We start from the raw sequence: 24602 nt of genomic DNA on the forward strand, positions 1-24602 counted from the left end.
GTTTTGGGGCAGCAATATTTGCCAATATGTAGCATAGTTGGGTTTAAATAGTTTAAAGGTTTACAAAGAGCTTGAGGTATATAAAATTTGAAGATAAAACTCAAGCATGAGTAAACTAGGTTTTCAAGGAAAACAATAATTTTTTAAATGCTGACTTCTTTTCTTTTTAACATTATCAATAACTGGCAACGGATAAGCCCTGTAGGTTATAGTATTATACCAATGTTATTTTACTGACTGCAATAATTGTTTTCTGATAATGAAAGAGACTGTTCTTGTTTTAAAGAGCCATAATTATTATCAAATATTTCCAAAATTTAAAAAATGTTATTAGGTTGACATTTACAACATATCACAATTAAGTATCAGCTTAATACACAGCCATGGCAGGCTCATTTCATCCCCCTCCCTACGTGGAGGCATTTTTGGAAAAAGCCGACATCTGAAAGAGATTAAGGTTAAAGGTTAAGACCAACTACTGCGGTGCAAGGAGCAGGGCAACCAAGAGTAATGCCTGTGCCGGGGTCCCCGGATGGATGTGCATGTTCCCGGATGTGCATGTGGGTGTGTTTGTCTCTCAGACGTGGCCTAGCCATCATTACAGCTGACAAGATTTAAGAAGCAACCAATCTACCATCCCTTTTATCAGTCTTGGCAACAACAAGACCTCTTCAGGTGGCCCGCAGGTCCTTTCTCAGTTAAAAGTACGGTCGGTAGGGGTTTTACGTTGTTTTAAACCCTGTGAATTGCCTGGCAAGGCCTAGAGCGGAAGTAAGCTTGGCTTGGTGGACGGAAGTTGGGGCCGCACGTGGCGCTTGCGCAGCCGCAGGCCTTGGCGTCAGTTATCCCGCGGCTGAGGAGGCGGCGAGAGGGGCGGCCCGCGAGACGATGAGCCTGGCCGAAGGCGACATGAGCGCGCACCTGGGCGAGGCTGCGCTCGAGCTTGAGAGCCAGTTCATACTGCGTCTCCCTCCCGAGTACGGGGCCACTGTCCGCGACATCATCCGGTCCGGAGACGTGGCCATGAAGGACAGGCTAAAAATCGACCTGTCCGCGGAGGGACGGCGTGCCGTCGTTGAGGTGGACGACGTGGCCCTGCCCGCCACGGTCGTCGATTTGCCGTGCGTGATCGGGAGCCTGAAAACCTTGGACAGGAAGACCTTCTACCACACGGCCGACATCTCCCAGATGCTGGTGTGCAGCGCCGACGGCGGCGGCGGCGGCGGCGGCTGTCCCCAAGCGTCTCCGGGGGAAGCGGCGGCGGCGTCCGCCATCAGCGCGCCCGGGCCCGGCGACGGCGACGGCGACGGCGACGGGGAGCCCCAGAAGACGTACCTCTGGAAGCACGGCATCACCCCGCCGCTGAAGAACGTGCGAAAGAAGAGGTTCCGGAAGACGATGAAGAAGCTTCCGGCCAAGGACGGCCGCGCGGAGGACATGGACTCCCCCGAGGTGGTGAAGGAGGTGAAGCGGTTGCTGTGCTCGGACGCCGAGGCCATCAGCTGCCGCTGGGAGGTGGTCGCCGACGACGGGAGCCAGGCCGTCCAGAGCCAGGGCTGCGTCCCCGGCGCCGGCCGTCACGTCCCGTGGCAGCGCAGCGGCACGCCCCCGAGGATGGGCGATTCCAGCAGTCACGACGACGACGACGACGACGACGAAGACGACGACGGGGAGGACAAAGATGGCCGCGGGAAGGAGGAGGAGGAGGACGACGACGACGACGAGGAGGAGGAGGTTGATTCTGAAGAGGATCTGGAAAGGGAGCTGCAAGCCAGGTTTCTGGAATGCAGCCTGTCTGAGGAGAGTGAAGGTCACCGGGCGGTCGTCCTGGGAATCCAGAAGCTGATTGATCACAAGGAGAAAAAGCTGCAGGAGATTAAAGGCAAGGCGCGCCGGCAGAAGGATCTCCTCAAGCAGGTGGAAAACCTGACCCTCAAGAGTCATTTCCGTCTCGCCCTGAAGCAGCTTAAGTTACAGAAGGAGCAAAAGTCCAAGCAGATCATGTTCCTCAAGGAACAACTGAAACAGTACCTGAAGAAGTAACTGAAGAGAGAGAGCCTGGCGAAGCAACTTCGGTTTCACCATTCAGGCTGAAGACCAGGTGAAGCTACACGCTTCTCTTCCAATGGTGCCTTATCTTAAATAAACAATGTTTGGTTTCTTGGAACTTTTTCACTAGTTGAAGTATGCCTGAAGATCACAGTCATTCAGAGACAGCATAAAAATGTGGTAGCTTTAAAGATCCTGGTCAACCATGAGACTTTGCTTCTCTGTCAATTTGAGAATTACATGTATTGTTTCTATGCTATGGTGTTATCAGATCATTTAACCATGCTTCTAATTCTAGCTTAGAAGGGCATAAACTGGTCTGCATATGTTTTAGCTTCTCTAAATTAATGTTTAACTATTTCATACAACATAGAAGAAATTTCCAGACATGGTGGCCTAGGTTTATAATCTCATCATCCAAGATGCAAAGGCAGAATGACTCAAGTCCTGGGCTAGCCTGGACTACCTAGAAACTTCCAAGCCACCTTGAGCTCTACAGATCTGTCTCAAGCAAACAGAAATAAATTTATTTCTAACAAGAGTTAGGTACCATGATTTAAGGGCCTACCTTTTAGCAATATGGGATTGGGTTTCCCAGCAATATGAGGTTGTATTCTGTCTCTATACAAGAAAAGACTGTTTTTCTGCTCAGACATGATTTCTTATCTTTACTTAGCTTTGTTCTGTTGTCATGTATTTAGGATTAAGCTGTTGTTATACCTTGGGTAAGGTATAATTAGAAAAAAGATATTAATTCCTTTTCTGAGTCTCTCCACTGTAATTCCTTTCAGAAATGATTAGGAATAACCAGATTCATGAAATCATGGGTTGTTTTGAGGTAGTGTGTTAAAACTTTATTGTTATGTTTTTCTGGTCTGTTCTTTAAGCAAAATACAAATTCTTTCAAACAGAAATAAATACAAATCATTAAAAGCCATTCTTTTATGTACAGTGATAATCAGTAGACTGAGAAAAGACCAAGAGTGGCTCCAAAGTGCTTGTAAGCTGTTCTTACGGTACTATATACTCTAAGAAAGGAGATGGGTATATTTGAAGGGTATATTATCAATAAGAGATGTATTTGATATTGGCACATGTGGAACTGTATCAGTCTTTTTGCTTGGAACCATTTAGAACTCTAATATATTAATCTGCAAATTTCTGTTAGGACACACTTGCACACAAGTATGCTTATCTGTTTATCTCTGTCCAGAAACAAAGGTGAGGCAAGAGGAGGGGGGAGAGAAAGGTGTGGAATGGGAAAGAGAAGGACCGATGTAAAATTCAGTAGACAAAAGTAGATCAATTTATTCTCATACTTTTCATCAAATCTGACATCATTTGAAAAGAATTATCGAATAAGATTGAAATTGATAAACTGGACGGGTGATATGGAGAATGAGATTGATATGGTTTAAGGCTTTGAATTTTGTTATAGCGATTTTATTTTGCAGTTGGCTCATAGCTCTCATGTTGCCACAAAAGCCTGTTACCCTTTGTCTTGTGGAATATTTTACCAAGAATCCATCTAAAATCATCTCTAGTAGCAGATGTTAAATTAAGTAATTATTTTTTCATAAAAAGGCAAAGAAGATAGAAATTGCCGTACTGAATCATCTTACAAAACAAATCATAACACACCCAAAGACAACTTTATTAGTTTTTCATTTTTTTAAAAAAATTATTTGAGAGACCAAGTGAGGGAAAGAGGCAGACAGAGAAAGAGAAGAGAGAATGGACACGCCAGGGCCTTCAGCCACTGCAAACGAACTCCGAATGCGTGTGCCACCTTGTGCATCTGGCTTACATGGTCTTGGGGAATTGAACCGAGATCCTTTGGGCTTTGCAGGCAAACAACTACTAAGCCATCTCTCCAGCCCAGTTTTCCATTTTATAAGAGAGGGTCTCACTCTGTAGCTCACTTGGCCTAGAACTCAGTTTGTACCCTGTGCTAGCCTCACAGCCTTCTGAGTGTTGGGATTACAGGTGTGAGCCAGCATGCCTGGTGCAATGGACAGTTTAGATCCTCTTTCATTTACTTTTGAATGTGAAAGATAAGGACCTTCTTCTGCTCACTGCTTATGAATCCCTTACTCTGTTTTTGTCAGACTGAGCCTTTTCTTCGCCATCACAATGGTCTTGACACTTTTTTACAATTGGCCTGAGTAAAGTCCTCACTGTTCCACCAGATATCAGAATAATTTTTTCTTTAGCCTACCATAGAAAATGCCAGTTTATGAAGACTAATGAAAAGACTGCCAGGCCATTGTCCATGCAGGACTCTCTTCCCCATGAAAAGTGAAGTATATCTTTTAAGAGATATATTTGTCACCATTGTCCAAAAAAAAAAAAAATGCAAAAAGAAAAATGCCTAGGCCTGAAGCAGAACTAAGTTTGGCATACTGAAATCTGGCAGCAAGGCTAGCATATCTCCAATGGGGGGAAGTAGTAAGTAAGGAGATAGTTAGGTATTGACATACCTGATTTCTATGGTTAATGTGTAGGAATTCAAATTCTGACACAGATATCAATCATAGAATTCCAGAGAATTCACTTTTTAAACAAGTGTTTATTGACCATTACTATATACAAGACCACAGTATTTCGGTATTGCAAAATGAACAAGGAAGGCTGTATTAAACAGCTGACTCTTTAACCCTGAAATAGGTAACACAGAAGAGTGTTATGCTTTCTGCATCATAGAAATAAACAGTTTATGCTGCCAGGAGGAAGATGAATGGAAATTAATGTCAGAACCCAGGTTTAATTTTCTCTCAAATTCAAAAAAATGAATTTTAATGTTCATGAAAAACATGTGCCACACGCTGCAAACGCTTGGCCAATTATTCATTTATTCATAATTTAATGTCTCTGGTACCAGACACAGATTGGGGAAGCAGCCAAGGGCAAAGCAAGTGGTGCCAGAATTCTGCATGCAATTAGATGACAAGCTGTGGAACCTCCTCCCTCCCGTTCAGTTTATAGAAATAACTCCTCCTACTATCCAGACAGGATCTGAATGAACATAGAGGAAGGAAACTCAGAGAATCCATCTGTTAATTCAAAAGCAGGGTTGTCAATAAAATGTTCCCCAAAGAAAGCATTAAAAATAATCTTCTGACCTTTAGAAAATTGCCACTATGGAAAAAGGCAGAGACTTTCTATGACCATAATCAGTTGAAATGTCTGCTCGGTTAATTTACTGGTTATGTAGAGCTTAATGACAGTGTCATGGGGCTCAGCATGTTGCCATATGTGTGGAGTCCCAACACTGAGGGGGAGGGATGCTTAGAGGATACCAGCCTGGGCTACATAGCAAAATTTTGTATTTAAAAAAAGTAGATAAGATTTACAAAATTAAAGTCATGAATTTGATTCTTCTTTAGGATCGATTTTATGTTTTTTAAAATTACTATTGGGTAAAGACCAATTTCCCCTAATGCTCAATTATAAAAACAAGAAGATTTGAGGTTATAGCCTTTTTTCCTGACTTCCCCCCTTTATCTTTCTTACAGGCAATAAAAAATACACACCCACACACCCACATACACACATGCATACATAACACACATACATTATACCAATACACATACACACAGCTTTTTTCTCTGAAATAACATTGCTATGGCTAGTACTATTAGATTTCTCAGGGTTTTTTTTTCCCCCTTTGTTTTATTTAATATTTTTTTAAATTTATTTGAGAGATACAGAGGGGGAGAGAGAGAGATAATGGGCACACCAGGACCTCTAGATGCATGTGTCACCTTGTGCATCTGGCTTATGTGAGTACTGAGGAATTGAACCTGCATCCTTAAGCTTCACAGTAAAGTGCTTTAACCACTAAGTCATCTCTCCAGCCTACTTTTGGTTTTTTTTGAGACATGGTCTCATGTATCTCAGGTTGGCCTTGAATTTGCTATACAGCCAAGAATAGCATTGAATTCCTGATTGACTAGGCATACACCCTCATGCAAGGATCCTTAAAGGTTTTAGACTGTAAGTTAACCTTGAAAGAAATACAATGAAACAGAAGAGGTATTGTTATAATTGCATATTGTTACTATATCTACTTACATTGTTATACATGTAATTATAACAAATAAAATCATATTGGGTTTCTGAAACACATTTTAAAATTGACCTTGGGCAGGATAGACCAATGCTGAAGAATCACCAGCCTGGAAAACTGGATGGATACTTCTTGAAGTCTCTTGTTGAATCAAGATGTCTAGCCAAATGACCCTGTGCATCATAGCAGAGAAAATGGCCAGCAGGAGAAGTGCTTGGGACTTAGTTCTAAGCCAGAGGAAGAGTAATCAGTTTCTTCCTCATATTTATATACTGCCCTACAGTTATTGATTTTTATAGCTTGCACATATTACATTGCCTTTTTAAGTCTCTATGCTTAGCTTAGAACTCACCTTCCTTACTAGTGTCCACAGTGTGGTGGATAGGCATGAAGGCTGAGTTCTACAGAGACAGCAAAGAGTGGACCTTATTGAGGGAAGTGCCAAAGGGCCAATTCCTTGCCCAAGATGGGTGATAACACCCAGAGTTCTGGGACCAGAAGACAAGACCACTTAAATGACAGTACGCTGGTGAGGCAGGATAAGTTAGAGCCACAGAGAGGCCTCCCCTGCTAGCTGGTCATGAGCATATTGGGGCAGTGTTTAGCTTGTGGGCTTAGCCATAATGATGGAGGTCAGGGCTCTGTGCTGGGGAAAGTTACGGCAACAGAACTATAATGAGGGAAAACAGGAAGGTATGAAAAAACCTTAGCATGCACTGCTCTGGACCAGAAGTTCCAACCTTAAACAAAAAATTCTTAGGGAAGCAGTCCCTGAGCTAAGTGTCTTCCTGTGTCTTCACAGTATCCCTTCATCCCAACACAGCACTGAATATTCTGAGTTACAGTGGATTATAAGCCTTCTTAGGCAGGAGCTGTGTTTCCTTCCCTCTTGTGTCCTAATGCTTAGCATATAGTAGTCACTCAACCAATACATTGTTCAATTGAAAGTATTCATAATTTCCAGCATGATGATGGTTATAGATGTAAAGAAAGTACAAGAGATGGCCATACAATTTTAGAATCTTCATCAAAATAAAAAATAACCTGCAAGAGCTAAAAGTTAATATGAAGTCATTTAACAAAATACTTTCTGCTTATCTCAACATAACGTTAACAGTCATGCTGGATATCATCTCATCTGTGTGGATAAGCCTTGGCTACACAATGCTTGCTTCGCAAATGAAAAGCTATGAAAAACCCTGGTCTGGGCAGTCAGTTTACCCCCAAGGAAACCACAGTGTGGCTGGTGATGTCAGCTGCTGTGTCCTACTGTTTTCCTTACCCTCCTGGGGCTAGACAGCAAGGACTTGGTTGCAAGAATTTGGCAGTGACTTCACCAGGGGCCACCTGGGTAAGTATAAAGATGTAAAAATATCATTCTGTTAGGACCAAAGATGAAGCCAAAGTGGGTTACTGGAGTTAATGATCACTAACATCATTCAGTGTTATTTTCTTGGACTACTTAAATCCTTTGCTACACTTATTCCTCATAATAATCCCACTAGGTCGTGTGATAGTTTCAGATTACTGGGAAGAACTTACATACAAACATAGTTTATGGAAGAATGGGATTTATTTTAGCTTACAAATCCAAGGGGAAGTTCCATCAATGGTGGAAGAATCTGGCTCCCTTTCTCAAATATAAACAGAGAGACATGACAAAACAGCCAGCACCATAAACAAGCAAGCAAGCACAAAGGGGAAACCAGTAGTAGGGACCCTAGCAGAGCTCAGACCACTCTGCATACCTTTAGTATACAAATCAGATCCACCCCTAGTGACACCTCTTTCAGCCAGGTGTCTGGAAATCCAAGTTTTAATAAAAAACCTGAGTCTATTGGGGGACATACATTCAAACTACCACAGTGGGCAATAATTTTACTCTAGTTTACAGGACAGAAAATGAACAGATTCTTTTAAAGAGTGAGTGGAATGGTGGAGGCAGGATTTCACTCCATCATGACTAGGAAGCACTATTCATAGTCACTGGACTGTCTTGCTGCACATGTAAATTGTACCTAATTGTAATAGATGCCTTCAGGATCCTACAGAGAGCAATCGACCAACTAACTCCCAAAAATCTTACATTTAATGCTAAGGGATAACAGAGTCATGGAGATGCCTTAAGGCAATTAGAGATGGCATCCTTTGGTCTTCATGATTTCTCCTCTTAGAGGCCTTCCCAAAGCTGTGTTGCATTTCTTTCCTGATCACTGCTGGGTGCTACTAGAGAAATGCCCACTTTTATAAGAGTCTTTCATCCAGTTTATCATACACTGTGCTTTGCTTCTATAGGGCAGAAATGTGTTTTTACCTGCTTTTCTATCCTTTAACATCTAGCACTATGTGTGTTACAGAAAAAATTTCAACCATTAGAGAAAAAAAAAAAAAAAAACCAGTGAATATAAATAAAATAACCATGTTAAACATGGCTGCTGCATTCCAATGGGCATTTTACCAATCTCAATATCTTCAGGATGGAAAACAAGCTACAGTATTCTATATATATATGTAAATTATTTTATTATTTGAGAGAGAGAGAGAGAGAGAATGGGCATGCCAGGGCCTTCAGCCACTGCAAACAAACTCCAGAAGTATGCACCACCTTGTACATCTGTCTTACATGTACACTGGGGAATTGAAATACGGTCCTTTGGCTTTATAGGCAAATGCCTTATCTGCTAAGCCATCTCTCCAGCTACTGTTTTGATATTTTTAAGTTTTTATGTAAATATATCCCTTGAGCTGGGGAGATGGCTTAGCAGTTCAGAGTGCTTGGCTTCTTCAGCATGAGGGACTCTGGGGCTGGATACTACTAAGTTTGACTTCCTAGAACTCACATAAAAGCTGGGTATGGCCAATCCCAGTTTGGCAGAATGGTGGACAGGGAGAGCAGAGAATCACTGGATCTCACTTATGGACAAAAGATGCAGGTTGAGAGAGAACCCAGTCATAAAGTACACAGATGAACAATAAGAGAAGAACACCAAGTGTTCTCCACTGGCCTCTGTAAGCATGCATATAGGGCACACAGATCTGTTTACATATGTGCATTCAACACACACACACACGGCCATATCCACTGCGCTAAACACATGAGCAATCTTCTCTTGTAAAAACATCTTTTCTATTTCAGTTGATGTAAAAATTTTTAGAGTGTAATTTTCTGAAGTCCTGAATGAGCTTGCTGGAAAAGAGAAAGAGAAAGAAAAGGGAGGGGGAAGAAGGGACGGAAATAGTGGGAAAGTGAGAAAAATGTGAGAGATTGGTACTGAGAGAAAAACTGAAATTTTGGTAACACCTTTCCTCCAATTAATCCAGAAATGGGATAGTGCTAATAAAGTGTGGGAGAGAAGGAAGTGAGGTGCAAATGGAATGGTGATAATGGAGAAGGTGAGAACACAGTGGGAGGGCTGACTATTCACACTCATCTCCTCACACCCCAGAACAACCAGTGCTAAGGAGCCCTGCTGTGCCACTTGCTTCCTACTCTTTTACCAGGGAACTCCTTGAAATTTCTGTCTAGTCATATTTAAGAAATGCTTCCTATAAATCATACCTCAGAATCCTGACTTTTTTATTACTATAAAAGATGCATAAGGCTAGGCACAATTAGAGGCTGAGTGGATGTTCATCCTGTTTCCCTAGAAGCACTGCTGACTTGAAATGTTCTGTTCTACTCACTCCTTAAGAACACCCATGCTTGTAAGCCCATTTGCCTTAATTTTGACTTGAAATAAGGAAAACATAAACTGAATCCACAAATGCGTAGGGATAGTAGTTACTCCAACATACCCAATGATTCCACTAGTCCTCTATCACATCATGTTCTCTTAACACTTGTCACTGACTCATTTGGTCTTGAAGGAAATCTGAAATCCTTGTCATCATTCATTCTCAAGGTTCTGTAGGATATGACACCTCCTTCCTCTACCCTTTAATCTCTACCTTCCCATGAAATGATCCTGCCTTTTCTTCTGTGGACACATCAGCTTGGTCCTGATTCAGGCCCTTTGCCCAGATCTTTTCCCCCTTTGTATAATGTTCTCCTTGAAACTTTGAATGGCTCATGCTTTCATTCATTCCAGTGCTGGCTCCTTAGAATGCCTTCCCTGTAAGTATTTCAACAAATGAATAGCTACATCTAAGGCAACATTTCCCATTATAAGTTCTTATGAAATGAACCAATTAATGGTTCTTAATAATTTAATATTATTAAAACTTTTATTTCTTATTTTGTGGGGAAGACTTGAACATGAAAGCTAGTTCTTTTGATTCCTGATATTTACTCATTTGAAATAAACATTTGTCAAAAATCTTCAGAATTGTAGGTACCAGGCATGTCTCTGGAGACATGAAATTTAGTGTGCTATTTTATGTTCATGTTTAATGATCTTGTAGTCTTGGCCTATGACTAAGGCCACAGTGGAGGCAAATATATAAAGCTATGAAAGCACAAATATTAGCTTCCCTCAGACATGTAAGCTGCATGTGAGTAGTAATGTATCTATTACTGGTCTCCATGTCTACAAGAGTGATTTTAACAGTAGGCATTCAATAAATATTTGACAAATGAATGAAAAAAAATAGATGAATGACCATATGATAAGTGAAGGAATAAACCTAAGCCAGATTGTGCTGTTCACTATGGTTTTCTGGAAAGAAGGAAGGTTGTGAGGAATTCTACATGAGAAGGAATAAAAAGGAAGAACATTAATCTGATGTTGCCCATTCTCCTACTTTGCCCTGAGTTTCCCAGGACTGAGAACTCCTCAGGCTATTTCAAACCAGTTTGAGATATTTAAACATCTGTGAGTATAACTTGAAGATCAGTGGATTTTTAAATGTATTTTTTGAATCAGAATTCTATATGTCTTTACAATCAGGTCTGTTTTTCTCCCTGTGCAAAGACTATTATTATGTTATTAGGCACAAGCAAATATATCCCTTAAAATACTGAGGGAAATTGTTAAACTTTTTCTCCCTGGCCAGCTCTGTTGGACTAAGTATACTTTCAGTCTGGATATACCAGTGGGAGACCTGGAGTGTGTAGTCACAAGCTAAGCATCTAAGGAGCACAGTTTTTGCCAATGTGCCTGCCTGTCAGTGGTGGTGCAGGCTCAATGTGTCACAAAGTCAGAGTAGCTGGGCATGCCCACAAGGTCTTAAGAACTTAGAATGCCATGTTGAAGAAATGGCTCCAAGGATAGGTGTACTTCCTTGCTTGAACCTTTAAGCCTTAGAGGATCTGAGACTGCTTGAGTTCAAATTGCTAAAATGCACATGAACAGCTTGGCATAGCCACACATGGTTCACAAATGGCAAGTCCTGGAATCAGTAAATCTCTTTCTCAAGAAAATCCAGTGATGGAGAGCAACACTCAATATTCTCCTCCTACTACAGCAGGTGAACCCAATGGGGCAACACAGGAGAGCACATTAGATGTCCCATCATCCCCCCCCAAACACACACACTGCACGTAGCACCACATAACACGCACACACACACAGAACTCAAGATGGTTTTCTATATTCTATATTATGTTCAGCAGATACTTTGATATTAGTTTTCCTATTTTATGAAAAGCAAGTGAAAAGGCTGAGATGGTTTATTGATCTGTTTAAGGTCACAAAACGAAGAGTTGGGGAGCTGGACCTTAACCTCAGGGTTTTTGAATCTAAGTTCATTGCTCATTCTCCTACTCTGATTCCCTCAAAGGGAACAAACACCAAGACTGGATCCATTCAGAGCCACCAAGGACACAAAAGAAACAAAACACACACACTGGAGTATGTCAGGGTCTGTATGTGATGTATCATTTTGATGGGAAATGTTGGGCTGCACAGCAAGTGACCCCACACTTTTAGTAGGTTTTACAAAAAGAAAAATTTTCACTAATTCATTCTATGCCCAAGGAAGTTTTGTTCACTGAAGTATCTGAACCCAGTCTGGGGAAGCCATCACCCTGAAGTAAGTCTTCAGCTCTAATGTGGGGAAAATACTATAGTTAAAGCTTCTGCCTACAAGTGGCAAATGTCACTTCATGCTTATTTGAGTGACAAAAGCAAGACACGTGTCCAATTTGGTTATCACTATGCTACCAGGGAAAGGCATTGTACACATTTGAACACTGGTAGTTTCTCCGCCACCTTTCATTAACTTTTAAGCCTTAACAAAGCTATGGATAGCATCCTGAATTGTAAAAGACAAAATCACTGATGTCTTACCTTGTCAACTATCTTTGGGCAGTTTTTCTCTTTGTCAGAGAAAAGTGGGGTGGCTGCTTATAGAGGCTCTAAGTTCACTTTTTTGAACACTCATTAAATGACCTGCCTAGCACGGTTGAAGAAAGTAGTAATGAAGGATTTTTTGCTTTCCATAGCCAGGCACTAGTCCAGGCTCCACGTAGGCAGGGGCTTACTCTATGGTGTTCACCAATGGATTGTCAGTGTCTAGCATGATAATAGCTAATATGTGTGTAGCCACTTTGTAAAGGCCTCACTTTTAATAGCTCTTAAATCATCACAACAATCCAATTCAAGAAAATACTATTACCCCAACTTCACAAATGAAGAAACTGCTACATAGAGATTAAACAAGTTGCTTGACTTCCTTAAGAACCTTAGTGAATAGGGATTTGGATCAAGAAAGGTCACAGTTTTAACCCTATTACATTACATTATAAACAATTATCATTGACTATATTAATATATAATGACTGTCAAATATACTAAGTATCATTTTAATGAGTGAATTTGGTGGTAGAAGTGAGGTTAAAAGCATTTCATTGACAATTCAGAAGATGCTGCCTCACCACGTTGGAGCCAATATTCATAATATACTAATAGTTATAGTAATTAATGAATAGCCTAGGCAAAGACTCAATTAAGCTCTTCAAATACCCAATTTGCCCCTTTTAGTAAGCAAGGAGCTGCCAAGGAAAGTAAAAGAGGACTCTTGGAGCCTGCACATGGAGAAGATGCTGTCTGAGGAAATCCAGGCTGCACCTCTCTAATCAGCTATGGAAAGGGCTGGCTTCATTCAAAAACACTGACAAAATAGAGTAGCCCACACAAGTGTTACTGTTTTTTCTTTAGCTGGAATTCTGAAGAGCCAACCCAGGAGGACAGAAAGTGAACTGTCACTTTAGGCCTGCCTTTTGGCTTACCTTCATGTTACTGCAAAAGCTTTCTCATTTTCTAAGAAAGCCTTCCACCCTCTCAAGTCATATTTATAGCCTCTGACTCACCCTTACTGAATATCCTAGATATCTTAAGTCTTCCTTAAGGTCAGGAAGTCTGCTTATGCAGAGCCTGCCACCTAAACTGAGGGCTCTTCTTGGAGCAACCTAATTATGTTAAAGCCAGGGCTGAGAATTCTTACCATTATGTTTGCTTTTAACATTCACATTCTAGAACAAAATCTATTTCCCAAGTTTAGATTTTTCCCTCCAAGACCTAAACAAATATAACCTTATATCACCAAATTAATTACCCCTAATGTATGGGATAGTTCAGAATAATGAGACAGAATTTCTTGTTCATTAAGGCAGCATTAAGTCATGCTGTAATAATTCTTACATGCTAGAAGCTGTGTGGTGCATTGATTAAGGCTCTACTAAGGTTTTACCCTTGTCCAGGTCAAAGGTTGAACATTCAAATGTTAAGAGTAACCACACTAGTTAGCTAGGGAAATAAAACAATGTTGAAAATGATATTAAATCATGGCTCAAGGTTCTGTCTACATAGGGCTGCTATCCTGAAGCTCTGTGCAAGTGTTGCTGTGTACAAATGCAGACATTAAGGCAATATGTTTCTCGCCTGAGTTTCTAAGAGAAGCTTTGTGAAGTGAGGTTCCCTGAAGAAGCTTTACCTGTGTTCAGACTTCTGCAGTTTGATTGGCTGATTTATTAGAACTTTGTGACTGCTAAGGAATAAAATCCTGCAGACCAAGCCAAAATAATCTTGAGCCAGGCCTTGTGGCAGAGATCAATAATCCCAGCTATTCAGAAGGTTAGGAGTTAGTTTAAAGACAGACTGGGTAATTTAGTAAGTCCTTGTCTCAAAAAAAAAAAAAAATGGAAACGGAGGTCTAGAATGTAGGTTAGTAGCAAATAGTTGGCTCAATCCTCAATATCACAAAATTATCTTGGGCTATATTTAGTATGCTTAATAGCCACTTATCACACACACCTCATATCTGACCTAATGTCCTTTGACTTTCAGGTAGAACCTCTGTAATATTCTGCCTTACCAGACACTAGCTTTCACCAACCCAAAGCTAAGAATGCCATTGGTTAGCACCTGAAGCTTAGAGCAGAGATTTCCCTGTTCTGCCCCCACTAATGTGTTCCACAAATGTATTGTCTTTTGTTCTGTGTCTATAAAAGTTCATGTAAAGCAGGTATAATGGTGCATGCCTTTAATTCCAGCACTCACAAGGCTGGGGTGGAGGATCACTGTTAGTTCAAGGCCAGGCCAGCCTAGAGCTACAGAGTGAGTTCCAGGTCAGTCTGGCCTAGAGAGAGACCCTACCTTGAAAAACCAAGCACCAAGAAACCAAAAGTTCATATAACCATTTCCACAGTGGTACACATAATTCAGAGTAACCTGAACTGGCTTCCAGGACCATGGTCTCCTATTTGACTCACATTAGACTATCGTATTCCCCGTGGAGCAAGAGCTGTGTTTTGCATTGATATTTCAAATTCTAAATTTTTAAAAAGAACAATCTTCAAAGATGGAGAGATGGCTTAGTGGTTAAGGCATTTGCCTGTAAAGTCAAAGGACCCAGATTCAATTCCCCAGGACCCACGTTAGCCAGAAGTGCAAGGGGATGCATGCTTCTGGAGTTCATTTGCAGTGGCTGCAGGCCCTGGTGCAACCATTCTCTCTCTCTCTCTTTCTCTCAAATAAATAAATAAATAAATAAATTTTAAAAAGTGCGATCTTCAGATTTTAAAATATTATCATAAATTTTATGGAGAAAGAAAATTGCACACAGAGCGAACTTGATAACTTTTGAGGAAATGCAAATCTCTGAATGTGGTGAGGTGGAGCATGCTCAAGAGGAATAGAAAGAAACAGGACTGAAAAGTTGCTTGGATTTCATCTGTAGTTGATATGATTCCATTTAAAGATTTAAGATAATATGACAGAAATAGAGAACTTCTTACAAATCAGAGTGTTCTGCTAAGAAGGAGGGACAAGAAGTAGAAAACTTGAGTGGGGACAGGAGTGAGCAAGATGCCACAATAGTTCCAAGAACCTGACATGGGAAGGGATGTAGGGGGAAATGGATGTTAACAATAACACAGAGCAGTAGACAAGGTGTGGGAGTGGATTCCATCAGATAGTGAGAGGAGGAAGTACGGAGGTCTTCACTCAGACTTCTAGGTTGGAAAGTATGTGGTATGTAACTTTAGTTGTTTACCAAGGCTAGAAACACAGAGGCAGGAGTAGACAAGGTAAGGTGATACTTACAGTCAGATGGGTGGATAGAGACACCAGAAGCATCCCCAGGAGAGGAGCCAGAGAAGCACAGAGAACGGGCTGATAGTTTATGGGACCAATGGAGGCATATGACTCTGGTTTCCGTGACCGTGCCCCTTGAGAGACTGGCATCCCACCATAAGCCCCCATAACTGAGTCAAATAATGCTTCCCCCACCTACACTTGTCCAAGGCTTGAAGAGCTAAGCTGACAAGTGGCAGGCCCACCTTGCATGTGGCAAGCCAATGAAAGACACCAGAAGGAACTAAATGTGACATCTATAATAGCCCCTGAAATTCCCTAGCTGGCATATATTGAATAAAGAACTTCCAGTTTTCTTGGGGCTGCTCATTCTCTCTATGCAATTCTTCAAAAAGAAATGGCAGCAAAGCATTTTCTCACACTTGGAAAAGGGACTACAATGATTTTGGCTTTGACTGCATCAGCAGGCTTTATAGATATTCAGGCAGTTATTGACTCTTGCATCAGCACAGCACGTTAAAGAGAACAGAAACTTTGCCTCTTACCACAGATAATGCCCACCTGGGGCTTAGGTTTTAGTTCACTACAGAATCTCATTCAGCACGGGGTGCCTGAGACACCTTTGCTATCACTGTGGGCTCTGGCATCCAAGAGGTGCTCAGTGGCCTTTAGAACATGGTGACCATAAATATTTTTAAATGCCTCTGAAGATAAATCCATTCATATTTTGTTTATATAATCCTTTAAGCATTAATTTAATTTTTATTTTTTTGCAGGTTATGGGATTCTGTTTCACATTTATGGTCACAAGTCTGTTTCACATTTATGGTCACAAGTTTTCATATAAGAGTAACATGTAATGACAATGTTTGGATCACCAAAATGAATTTGAATACTAGAGCTCTTTTTAGTTAATGTTTTCAGATGCAAAAATTAGTTAACTTTTTAATATATTATTAAATTTTGTTTCTGATATTTATTTATTTGTTTGTTTGTTTATTTATTAGAGACAGAGAAGGAGAGAGAGAGAGAGAATGGGCATGCCAGGGCCTCTAGCCACTGCAAACAAACTCCAAATGCATGCACCACCATGAGCATTTGGCTTACATGGGACCTGGAGAATTGAACCTGGGTCCTTAGGCTTCACAGGCAAATGCCTTAACCACTAAGCCATATCTCCAGGCCTCATTTTCTCAAATTAGTTTAGTGTTGGCACATAGTGGCACTAGTGATAAATATGTAAGTTAAATCATGGTAGGAATTTTACTTTCTTTTATCTTTTAAAAATATATCTATTAGGGCTGGAGAGATGGCTTAGTGGTTAAGTGCTTGCCTGTGAAGCCTAAGGTTCGAGGCTTGATTCCCCAGGACCCACATTAGCCAGATGCACAAGGAGGCGCACGTGTCTGGAGTTCATTTGCAGTGGCTGGGGGCCCTGGTGCATCCATTCTCATTCGTTCTCTCTCTCTGCCTCTTTCTCTGTCTGTCGCTCTCAAATAAATAAATAAAAATAAACAAAAATTAAAATAAATAAATAAATATATATTGATTTATTAGCTGGGCGTGGTGGCACATGCCTTTAATCCCAGCACTCGGGAGGCAGAGATAGGAGGATCACCATGTGTTCGAGGCCACCCTGAGAGTACACAGTGAATTCCAGGTCCACCTGAGGTAGAGTGAGACCCTACCTCTAAGAAAACAAGCCGTGTGTGTGTGTGTGTGTGTGTGTGTGTGTGTGTGTGCGTGTGTGTGTGTGATTTATTTATTTTCTTGCAGAGAGAGAGAAAGAAATAAAGAGATAAAGGGGTATGACAAAGCCTCCTGCCACTGTAAATGAACTCCAGGTATAGGCACTACTCTGTGCAACTGCCTTTATGTGGGTACTGGGGAGTTGAACTTGGACCTTTAGGCTTTTCATACAAATGCCTCAAACACTGAGCCATTTTTCCAGCCCCTTTTTAATTTTCTTTCCCTTTCCCCTTCTTTCCTTCTGAGCATATATTCCTTTCTTCCTTTCTTTTTCTTCTTTCTGTATTCTTTTTTTGAGACAGGGCCTTTCTATACAGCCAAGGCTGGTCTAGAACTCACTATATATACCTGACAGACTCATTAAAATCCTCCTGCCTCAGCTTTTCAAGCACTGAGATTACAGCCTCTTTCTTTTCTCTGTTTCCTTTTTTTGGCTCTGGTGGCTGGAATTATGCCTAGGACATACTAAGTTCCTCATATGGAATTGTTGCCTAACAGAATGAACTTATTCTTAGATACCTTTTATTTCACAAAAGAGCATATTTTTAAATATTTTATTTATTTATTTAACAGAGAAAGAGGTAGAGAGAGAGAGGGACAATGGGAGCACCAGGGCCTCCAGCCACTGCAAATGAACTCCAAATGCATGCGCCCTTTGTGCATCTGCCTAACATGGGTCCTGGGGAATCTAATGTTGGTCCTTTGGATTTGCAGGCAAATGTCTTAACTGCTAAGCCATTCTTCCAGCCCCCAAACCATATATTTTTTAAAGAAAAAAATCATATTGGCATTCTTAGAGGTAATATTTTCCAATATACATACATAGCACCTATGTTTTTGCCTTTCTGTATAGAAAATATTTTCTTAGTGGTCAAGCAGAAAGACACTGGTTGTCTGAATAACAACTAATTAGGGAGAAAAGAGGCATATGAGTATTCAGTAACACCATGATCTGTTTTGATACTGCCCATCAAGCTCCTCATTCATTCCATGAGCACTGGCTGAAAATTGAATGCTGTTTTTAGCACATTAAATGCCTAATTGGTAGAGCACATTACTTCTCTGATGGAGTCTCTCAGGACACTGCACAGAAAGCTCAACTTCTTCCCCTTTCATGCTAGGAAAGTAAGACCTTAACTTTTGTTTTCTCTCAAATTTTCTTCCCAGAAAAATTGTGGTAAATATCCACTTATTGTTTTTCAAATTGACATTCCATTATAAATATAAATGGATCAATTGATGGATATAAGTGAGACCATATATTTTATTATTTTATCCTCCATGAAGCATGTATTTAATTAAGTCAGCAACCCAACAAATTCTACTCAGCTAACATTTTTGCAGTAGGAACAATTCTAGTGAATCATGTCATACTTATATTTACATAGTTATCTTGCATATATACCTCCTTCCCTTCTCCTACTCTTGTTCTTAAACTTCAGGCCAGTATCTTCTCTGTTCTACTGAAATGCTTTCTGCACTGTACTGGTTACTCTGTCCCAGTCTTTGTTCTATATTACTACAGAATGACTTTGCTGGTACTTGAAAAACATGGTCAAACTCTTGCTCAAATGACTTCAGTAGTTTCTCATTACCTATAGGATAGAATCTAGGCATTTTTGAATGGTATATATGAATTATCTCTGCCTACCAAAGCTGTCTCATTTCTTGCTTCTCTTTGCTCATTAACCAGGAATAACTCTAATTAAAGTATCTTATGACCTAGAATTCACTATGTACTCTCAGTGTGGCCTTGAACTCACAGTGATCCTCCTTCCTCTGCCTCCAAAGTGCTTTGCAAGCAAGTGCTTTTAACCTCTGAGTTTTCTCTCCAGCCCTTTTTTTGTTTGTTTCCTTTATCTTTCTCTCTTCCCTCTCCAGCTGGTTAGGAAACACCTCATTCATTCTTCAAAGATCAACTCACATGCTAATTCTTAAAATGCTTTTCTTAAAATGGGGGTGTGTGGAGAGATGACTTAGCAGTTAAGACACTTGCCTGCAAAGCCAAAGGACCCAGGTTCAATTCCCCAGGACCCACATAAGCCAGATGCACAGGTGGTGCATGTGCCTGCAGTTTGTTTGCAGCAGCTGAAGGCCCTGGTGCACCTATTCTCTCTATCTGCCCCTCCCTCTCACATACACATACAGAAAGAGATAAATAAATAAATAAAATTTAAAAAATATTTTCCTTACTCTATTCTAAGTCTGGAATGCTTAGAATAATTTTGTAGCAACATTGAAGAATTAAGATGTACTAGCACAAATCACCTTAAAACTATTTCGGAATAAAGTCCAAAAGTGTACCATCGTCACCAATACCCCATTGTGATCCAGCCCCTTTCCATCTTTTAGCCTCTTTTCTTGCTTTCCATTAAGATAACTATTTTCACTCATTCTGATTTTTTTAAAATTTTATTTATTTATTTATTTGAGAGCGACAGACACAGAGAGAAAGACAGATAGAGGGAGAGAGAGAGAATGGGCGCGCCAGGGCTTCCAGCCTCTGCAAACGAACTCCAGATGCGTGCGCCCCCTTGTGCATCTGGCTAACGTGGGACCTGGGGAATCGAGCCTAGAACCGGGGTCCTTAGGCTTCACAGGCAAGCGCTTAACCGCTAAGCCATCTCTCCAGCCCTCATTCTGATATTTAAACATATGCACCTTGTTATCTTGGGACCGCACTGTTTACTGTTCCATAAACTTAAAATTTCTCTTGCTTCCATTCTCTGCCTGGCTATGGCTAACTCTTATCTACTCTTCAGATTTTTAAGTCCACTTTTATGCTGTCTTTAGCTCTTTAGCCTTTTTTTTCTTTTTTGGTTTTTCGAGGTAGGGTCTCACTCTGGTCCAGGCTGACCTGGAATTAACTCTGTAGTCTCAGGGTGGCCTTGAACTCATGGCGATCTTCCTACCTCTGCCTCCCGAGTGCTGGGATTAAAGGCGTGCACCTGGCTAGCCCATTTTTTGATTGATTTTTTTGCACATTGTTGATTTTTTTTGTTTGTATATTCAAGATATTAATCCTTTATCAAATATATAGCTGACAGAGATTTTCTTTCATTCTATAGACTATCTCTTCACTTGGTCAACTGTCTCCTTTGCTGTACAGAAACTTTATAAATTCATGACATCATATCTGGTGATTTTTTTTTACCTTATTTCCAGGACAACCTGAGTCTTTACTCATTCCTGTATCTTGAAAAGTTGTACTTATTTTTTTCATCTATCAGGTTTAGTGTTAAAGTCTCATGTTAATGCCTTTGATATATTTGGAATTGATTTCTCATGCATGGTGAGATAAAAGATTCTAGTTTCTTTTTTCTGTGTCTAAACTTGGTTCTAGCTTCTGCTTTCCTAGCTTAACATCCCTTCATTACCCTGGATGTGGCTTCAATCAGTAAAATGAGGGCTGCTGAACTATGAAAATACAAACATAACTCTACATTTTATATCTTATGCTGTTGAGGCCCTGTGGCCATCTCCATAGGTACTGGTCAACTAGTTTGACAAGAAAAAAAAAAAATCCTGGGCTGGAGAGATGGCCTAGCAGTTAAGCGCTTGCCTGTAAAGCCTATGGACCCCGGTTAGAGGCTCGATTCCCCAGGACCCATATTAGCCAGATGCACAAGGGGGCGCATGCATCTGGAGTTCGTTTGCAGTGGCTGGAGGCCCTGGCGTGCCCATTCTCTCTCTCTCTGTCACTTTCAAACAAATAAATAAAAATAAACCAAAATTTTTTAAAAAAAAAATCCTTCAATTAGGTGAGATACTATGATTTCCCTGACTACTTATATATGTCTTTTGTTAGTCACTGCAAAGAAAGATATGACCTGGAAAGTTTTCTGCTCCTCTTGCCCTTGGACCATATTTTTTTCACAGCATTCCTTTATAAAATAAAAAGTTCAAATTGCAACAAAGCATTTTAGTAATGTCGAGAATAAGTAATTCATTGAAGGTAGTATCCTGGGAGATCTACTTATATCACTACATCAAGATTGGTGTGTTTCGGGCTGGAGAGATGGCTTAGCGGTTAAGCGCTTGCCTGTGAAGCCTAAGGACCCCGGTTCGAGGCTTGGTTCCCCAGGTCCCACGTTAGCCAGATGCACAAGGGGGCGCACGCGTCTGGACTTCATTTGCAGAGGCTGGAAGCCCTGGCGCGCCCATTCTCTCTCTCCCTCTATCTGTCTTTCTCTCTATGTCTGTCGCTCTCAAATAAATAAATAAAATTAAAAAAAAAAAGGATTGGTGTGTTTCCATAAGTGAGGCCACATTTTGACTAACACAGATCTGTTCTCAAAGTATCTAAGTTATTTAAGTATGGGTATTTACTATTGGCATTATTTAGACTAAAGGGGAAGAACTCCAAGACACAAAACTTACTGATGGCATTCTTTTTCATATTGTGTTTTGTCAAAGTATAAAGCTCATAGATGCTGTCAACATAAAGATGATTTGTGTCACAGGTTACTGATTTGTAATACTTAGGTATAGAAAAGAAAAGTGTGGATTATTGGAAGTCCTAGATTACTTGGTTGGGTGGGAAGTTGACCACTTAAATGCAGAACATGGCAGAAGCACGCAGCAGGAAACAGCATATGTAAAAGTGTGACATCACAGCAACATGGGAAGAAAAAAACTACAGCTGGTAGCAAAGCCATTTGAAGTGACTACAGGCAAACAGACACAAGGGAGTACAAAGGCAATAAGCAGAGTCCCACAGATGGATCAAGAGCTAGCTAAGTATAGCAGGACCCAGGTGTGACTATATACATAGAAAGCCCTGAGACAAATCTGGTTTGACTAATGGTGATTGTTCTAGCACTGTATATTGTAGACACACTTTATATATTTCTAATTATATCCATAATCTCCATTTTAATTTAACTGATAAAACATTTTCCAAGTACCAGATGAAGATTATGTTCCCAGGCCTCTGTTGTAGCTTGGTTATGGTTGTGTAACTAAATTATGGCTAATGGGATATCTGCAGAGACAGTGCATATATCATTCTTAATAGTCTCAAATAGAAGCTGTTTACCTTTCCCTCCCTCCTGTCCCTTATCCATAGCCTAGAATATGGACTCATATGGTTGTGAGTTAGCTTGTAATGTTAAGGTAGAACAAGAAGAAAAGCAGTATCGGGCTTGGAAGAAACTAATGGATCAGAACTATTTTTGCAGTTACCTTCACACTGCTGGGAAAATATCCAATCAAAAGCAGTTTATGTGAGGAAAGGGTTTATTTCAGGCTTACAAATTCCAGGGTAACATCATCAACAGTGGAAGAAGTTTTTTCCTTCCATAGACCCAAGCAGAGAGATACTACCAGCAGCCAGCACTAAGAAAAGCCAGACCTCAAGCCGGGCATGGTGGTACACACCTTTAATCCCAGCACTTGGGAGGCAGAGGTAGGAGGATTGCTGTGAGTTTGAGGCCACTCTGAGACTACATAATGAATTACAGGTCAGCCTGAGCTAATGTGAGACCCTACCTTGGAAAACTGAAAAAAAAAAAAAAAAAAGAAGAAGAAAAACAAAGAGAAGCCAGACCTCAAACTAGACCTAAACATATCTTAGGACTGAACTTAAAATCTACCCTCCAGTGACACCTCATCCAGCCTGGCTGCTGTAGGCTCAAATTCCAAGCTCAACCTTGATCAAAAATCTCTGAGGCTATGGGGTACACACATTTATGTCAATCCACCACATGGTACCCCTGGCCCCCCATAGACTCATGACCATCTCACAATAAAAACTGTATTCAGACTAACTTCAAAGGTCTCCATAATCATTACCAACTTTGGCTGTTCCAAAATCCCATGTCTCATCTGAGATTTTAAGCCTGTCTCTTAAACTTTGAGCCATGTACAATCAAAGCAAGTCATATTTCTTCCAGCATATAATGTCACAAAGTAAACATTTCCATTGTAAAAAGGCATAAGAAGGAGAGATTGGACCAATACAAAATCAATAACCAGTAGGCAAACATCAGACATCTGTAGTTCAAGTCCAACATCCATAGCCTGTGACAAAAGTCTCTGAATTCCATTTCTGCCCCTTTCAGTTGGCAGGCATTTCATAGTCCTAGTATATCCAAAATATCTTTGGGTCTTCAGTGAAAACCACAGTTGAACACCACAGCTCCATGCAATGACCTTATATGGTCTCCAATACAGGGATGTATCCCAATACAGGGATGTATCCCTGCTTCCCATTGTCATATCTCAGCACCAAGGGGAAGTGGTTCATTTCATATAATGGCCCTTTATGGACTCAATACAGGAACCTATCCCTGCTTCACATTCCAGAAACTGTGTGCACTTCATATTCCACTTCCCTAAATTTTTCATGATTTCTTAACCATTACCAGGTGAATATCAGCATAGCCACATTTGTAAATCCCAGGGAGAATAAACATTGACCTTGAAGAGCAGCATATACCTTCATAATTCTTCCTTCAGGCCATCTGTTTGTGTAGGAATTTGTATTCTCACTTGTGTGAACCTTCCATGGGTAGCCTGAACCCTCAAGCATCTTTTCCATTGTCCCAATGCAAAGCAGTTGGCCCACCCTTAGTGGTGATAAACTGCTTTACAATTGCAGCTTCAGTAACCTAAAACCATTCTCTGTGACAGTAACTTTAAACTTGCTTGAATTTCTCCCATGATAAATCATACATTTTTCATATCTTTCTGTTCTATACCTTCTGCCAAGGAAACCAGTCCATTTAAATTCAACTTTGATTAAATTCTCTGCTTATGGGGACAAGAATACAACCAGCCTTTAAAACAGTAGTCCAGTCCCAGCAATGTTCTCTACCTCTTTTAAAGTTCATAAGCTAAACAGTAGTTAACAATTCTCTATACATTTAGCATTTCAAACTCTCACCAGAATAACCAATCAATCTCTACTTACTGCATAGTTGTTAGGCTTCTCCTATCCAAAGTACCAAGTATTTTCATATTGCTTCAACACCCAAGTTTCAAACGACCAAAATACATATGGTCAGATTGATCACAGCAATCAGTCCACTGAGAAGTACCAAAGTACCAATGTACAACTGGTACCAAATTCTACTGTTGCAGTTATTTTCACATTGCTGGACAACCACACAACTAGAATCAGCCTATGGGAGGAAAGGGTTTATTTCAGGCTTATAAATTCAAGGGGAACACCATGAATGGTGGAAGAGGCTGGCTCCTTTCCATAGATCCAAGCGGAGAGACACCACCAATATCTGGCACCAAGACTATCTCGAACTCAG

General features: G+C 40.6%; 2 protein-coding genes across 3 annotated transcripts in view; one reads left to right on the top strand and one right to left on the bottom strand.

Annotated features, from left to right (window-relative positions):
- Ptprr (protein tyrosine phosphatase receptor type R) overlaps positions 1 to 24602 on the bottom strand; it is a 293879-nt gene that overhangs the window by 188330 nt on the left and 80947 nt on the right. The window lies entirely within an intron of this gene.
- Positions 889 to 2043, top strand: LOC105943946 (transcription initiation factor TFIID subunit 7-like). The gene has a single exon (XM_012948497.2). The coding sequence runs from the start codon at positions 889 to 891 to the stop codon at positions 2041 to 2043; it is 1155 nt and encodes a 384-aa protein (XP_012803951.2).

The sequence above is a fragment of the Jaculus jaculus genome, chromosome 6 (genome assembly GCF_020740685.1).
Source record: "Jaculus jaculus isolate mJacJac1 chromosome 6, mJacJac1.mat.Y.cur, whole genome shotgun sequence".
Taxonomy (NCBI): domain Eukaryota; kingdom Metazoa; phylum Chordata; class Mammalia; order Rodentia; family Dipodidae; genus Jaculus; species Jaculus jaculus.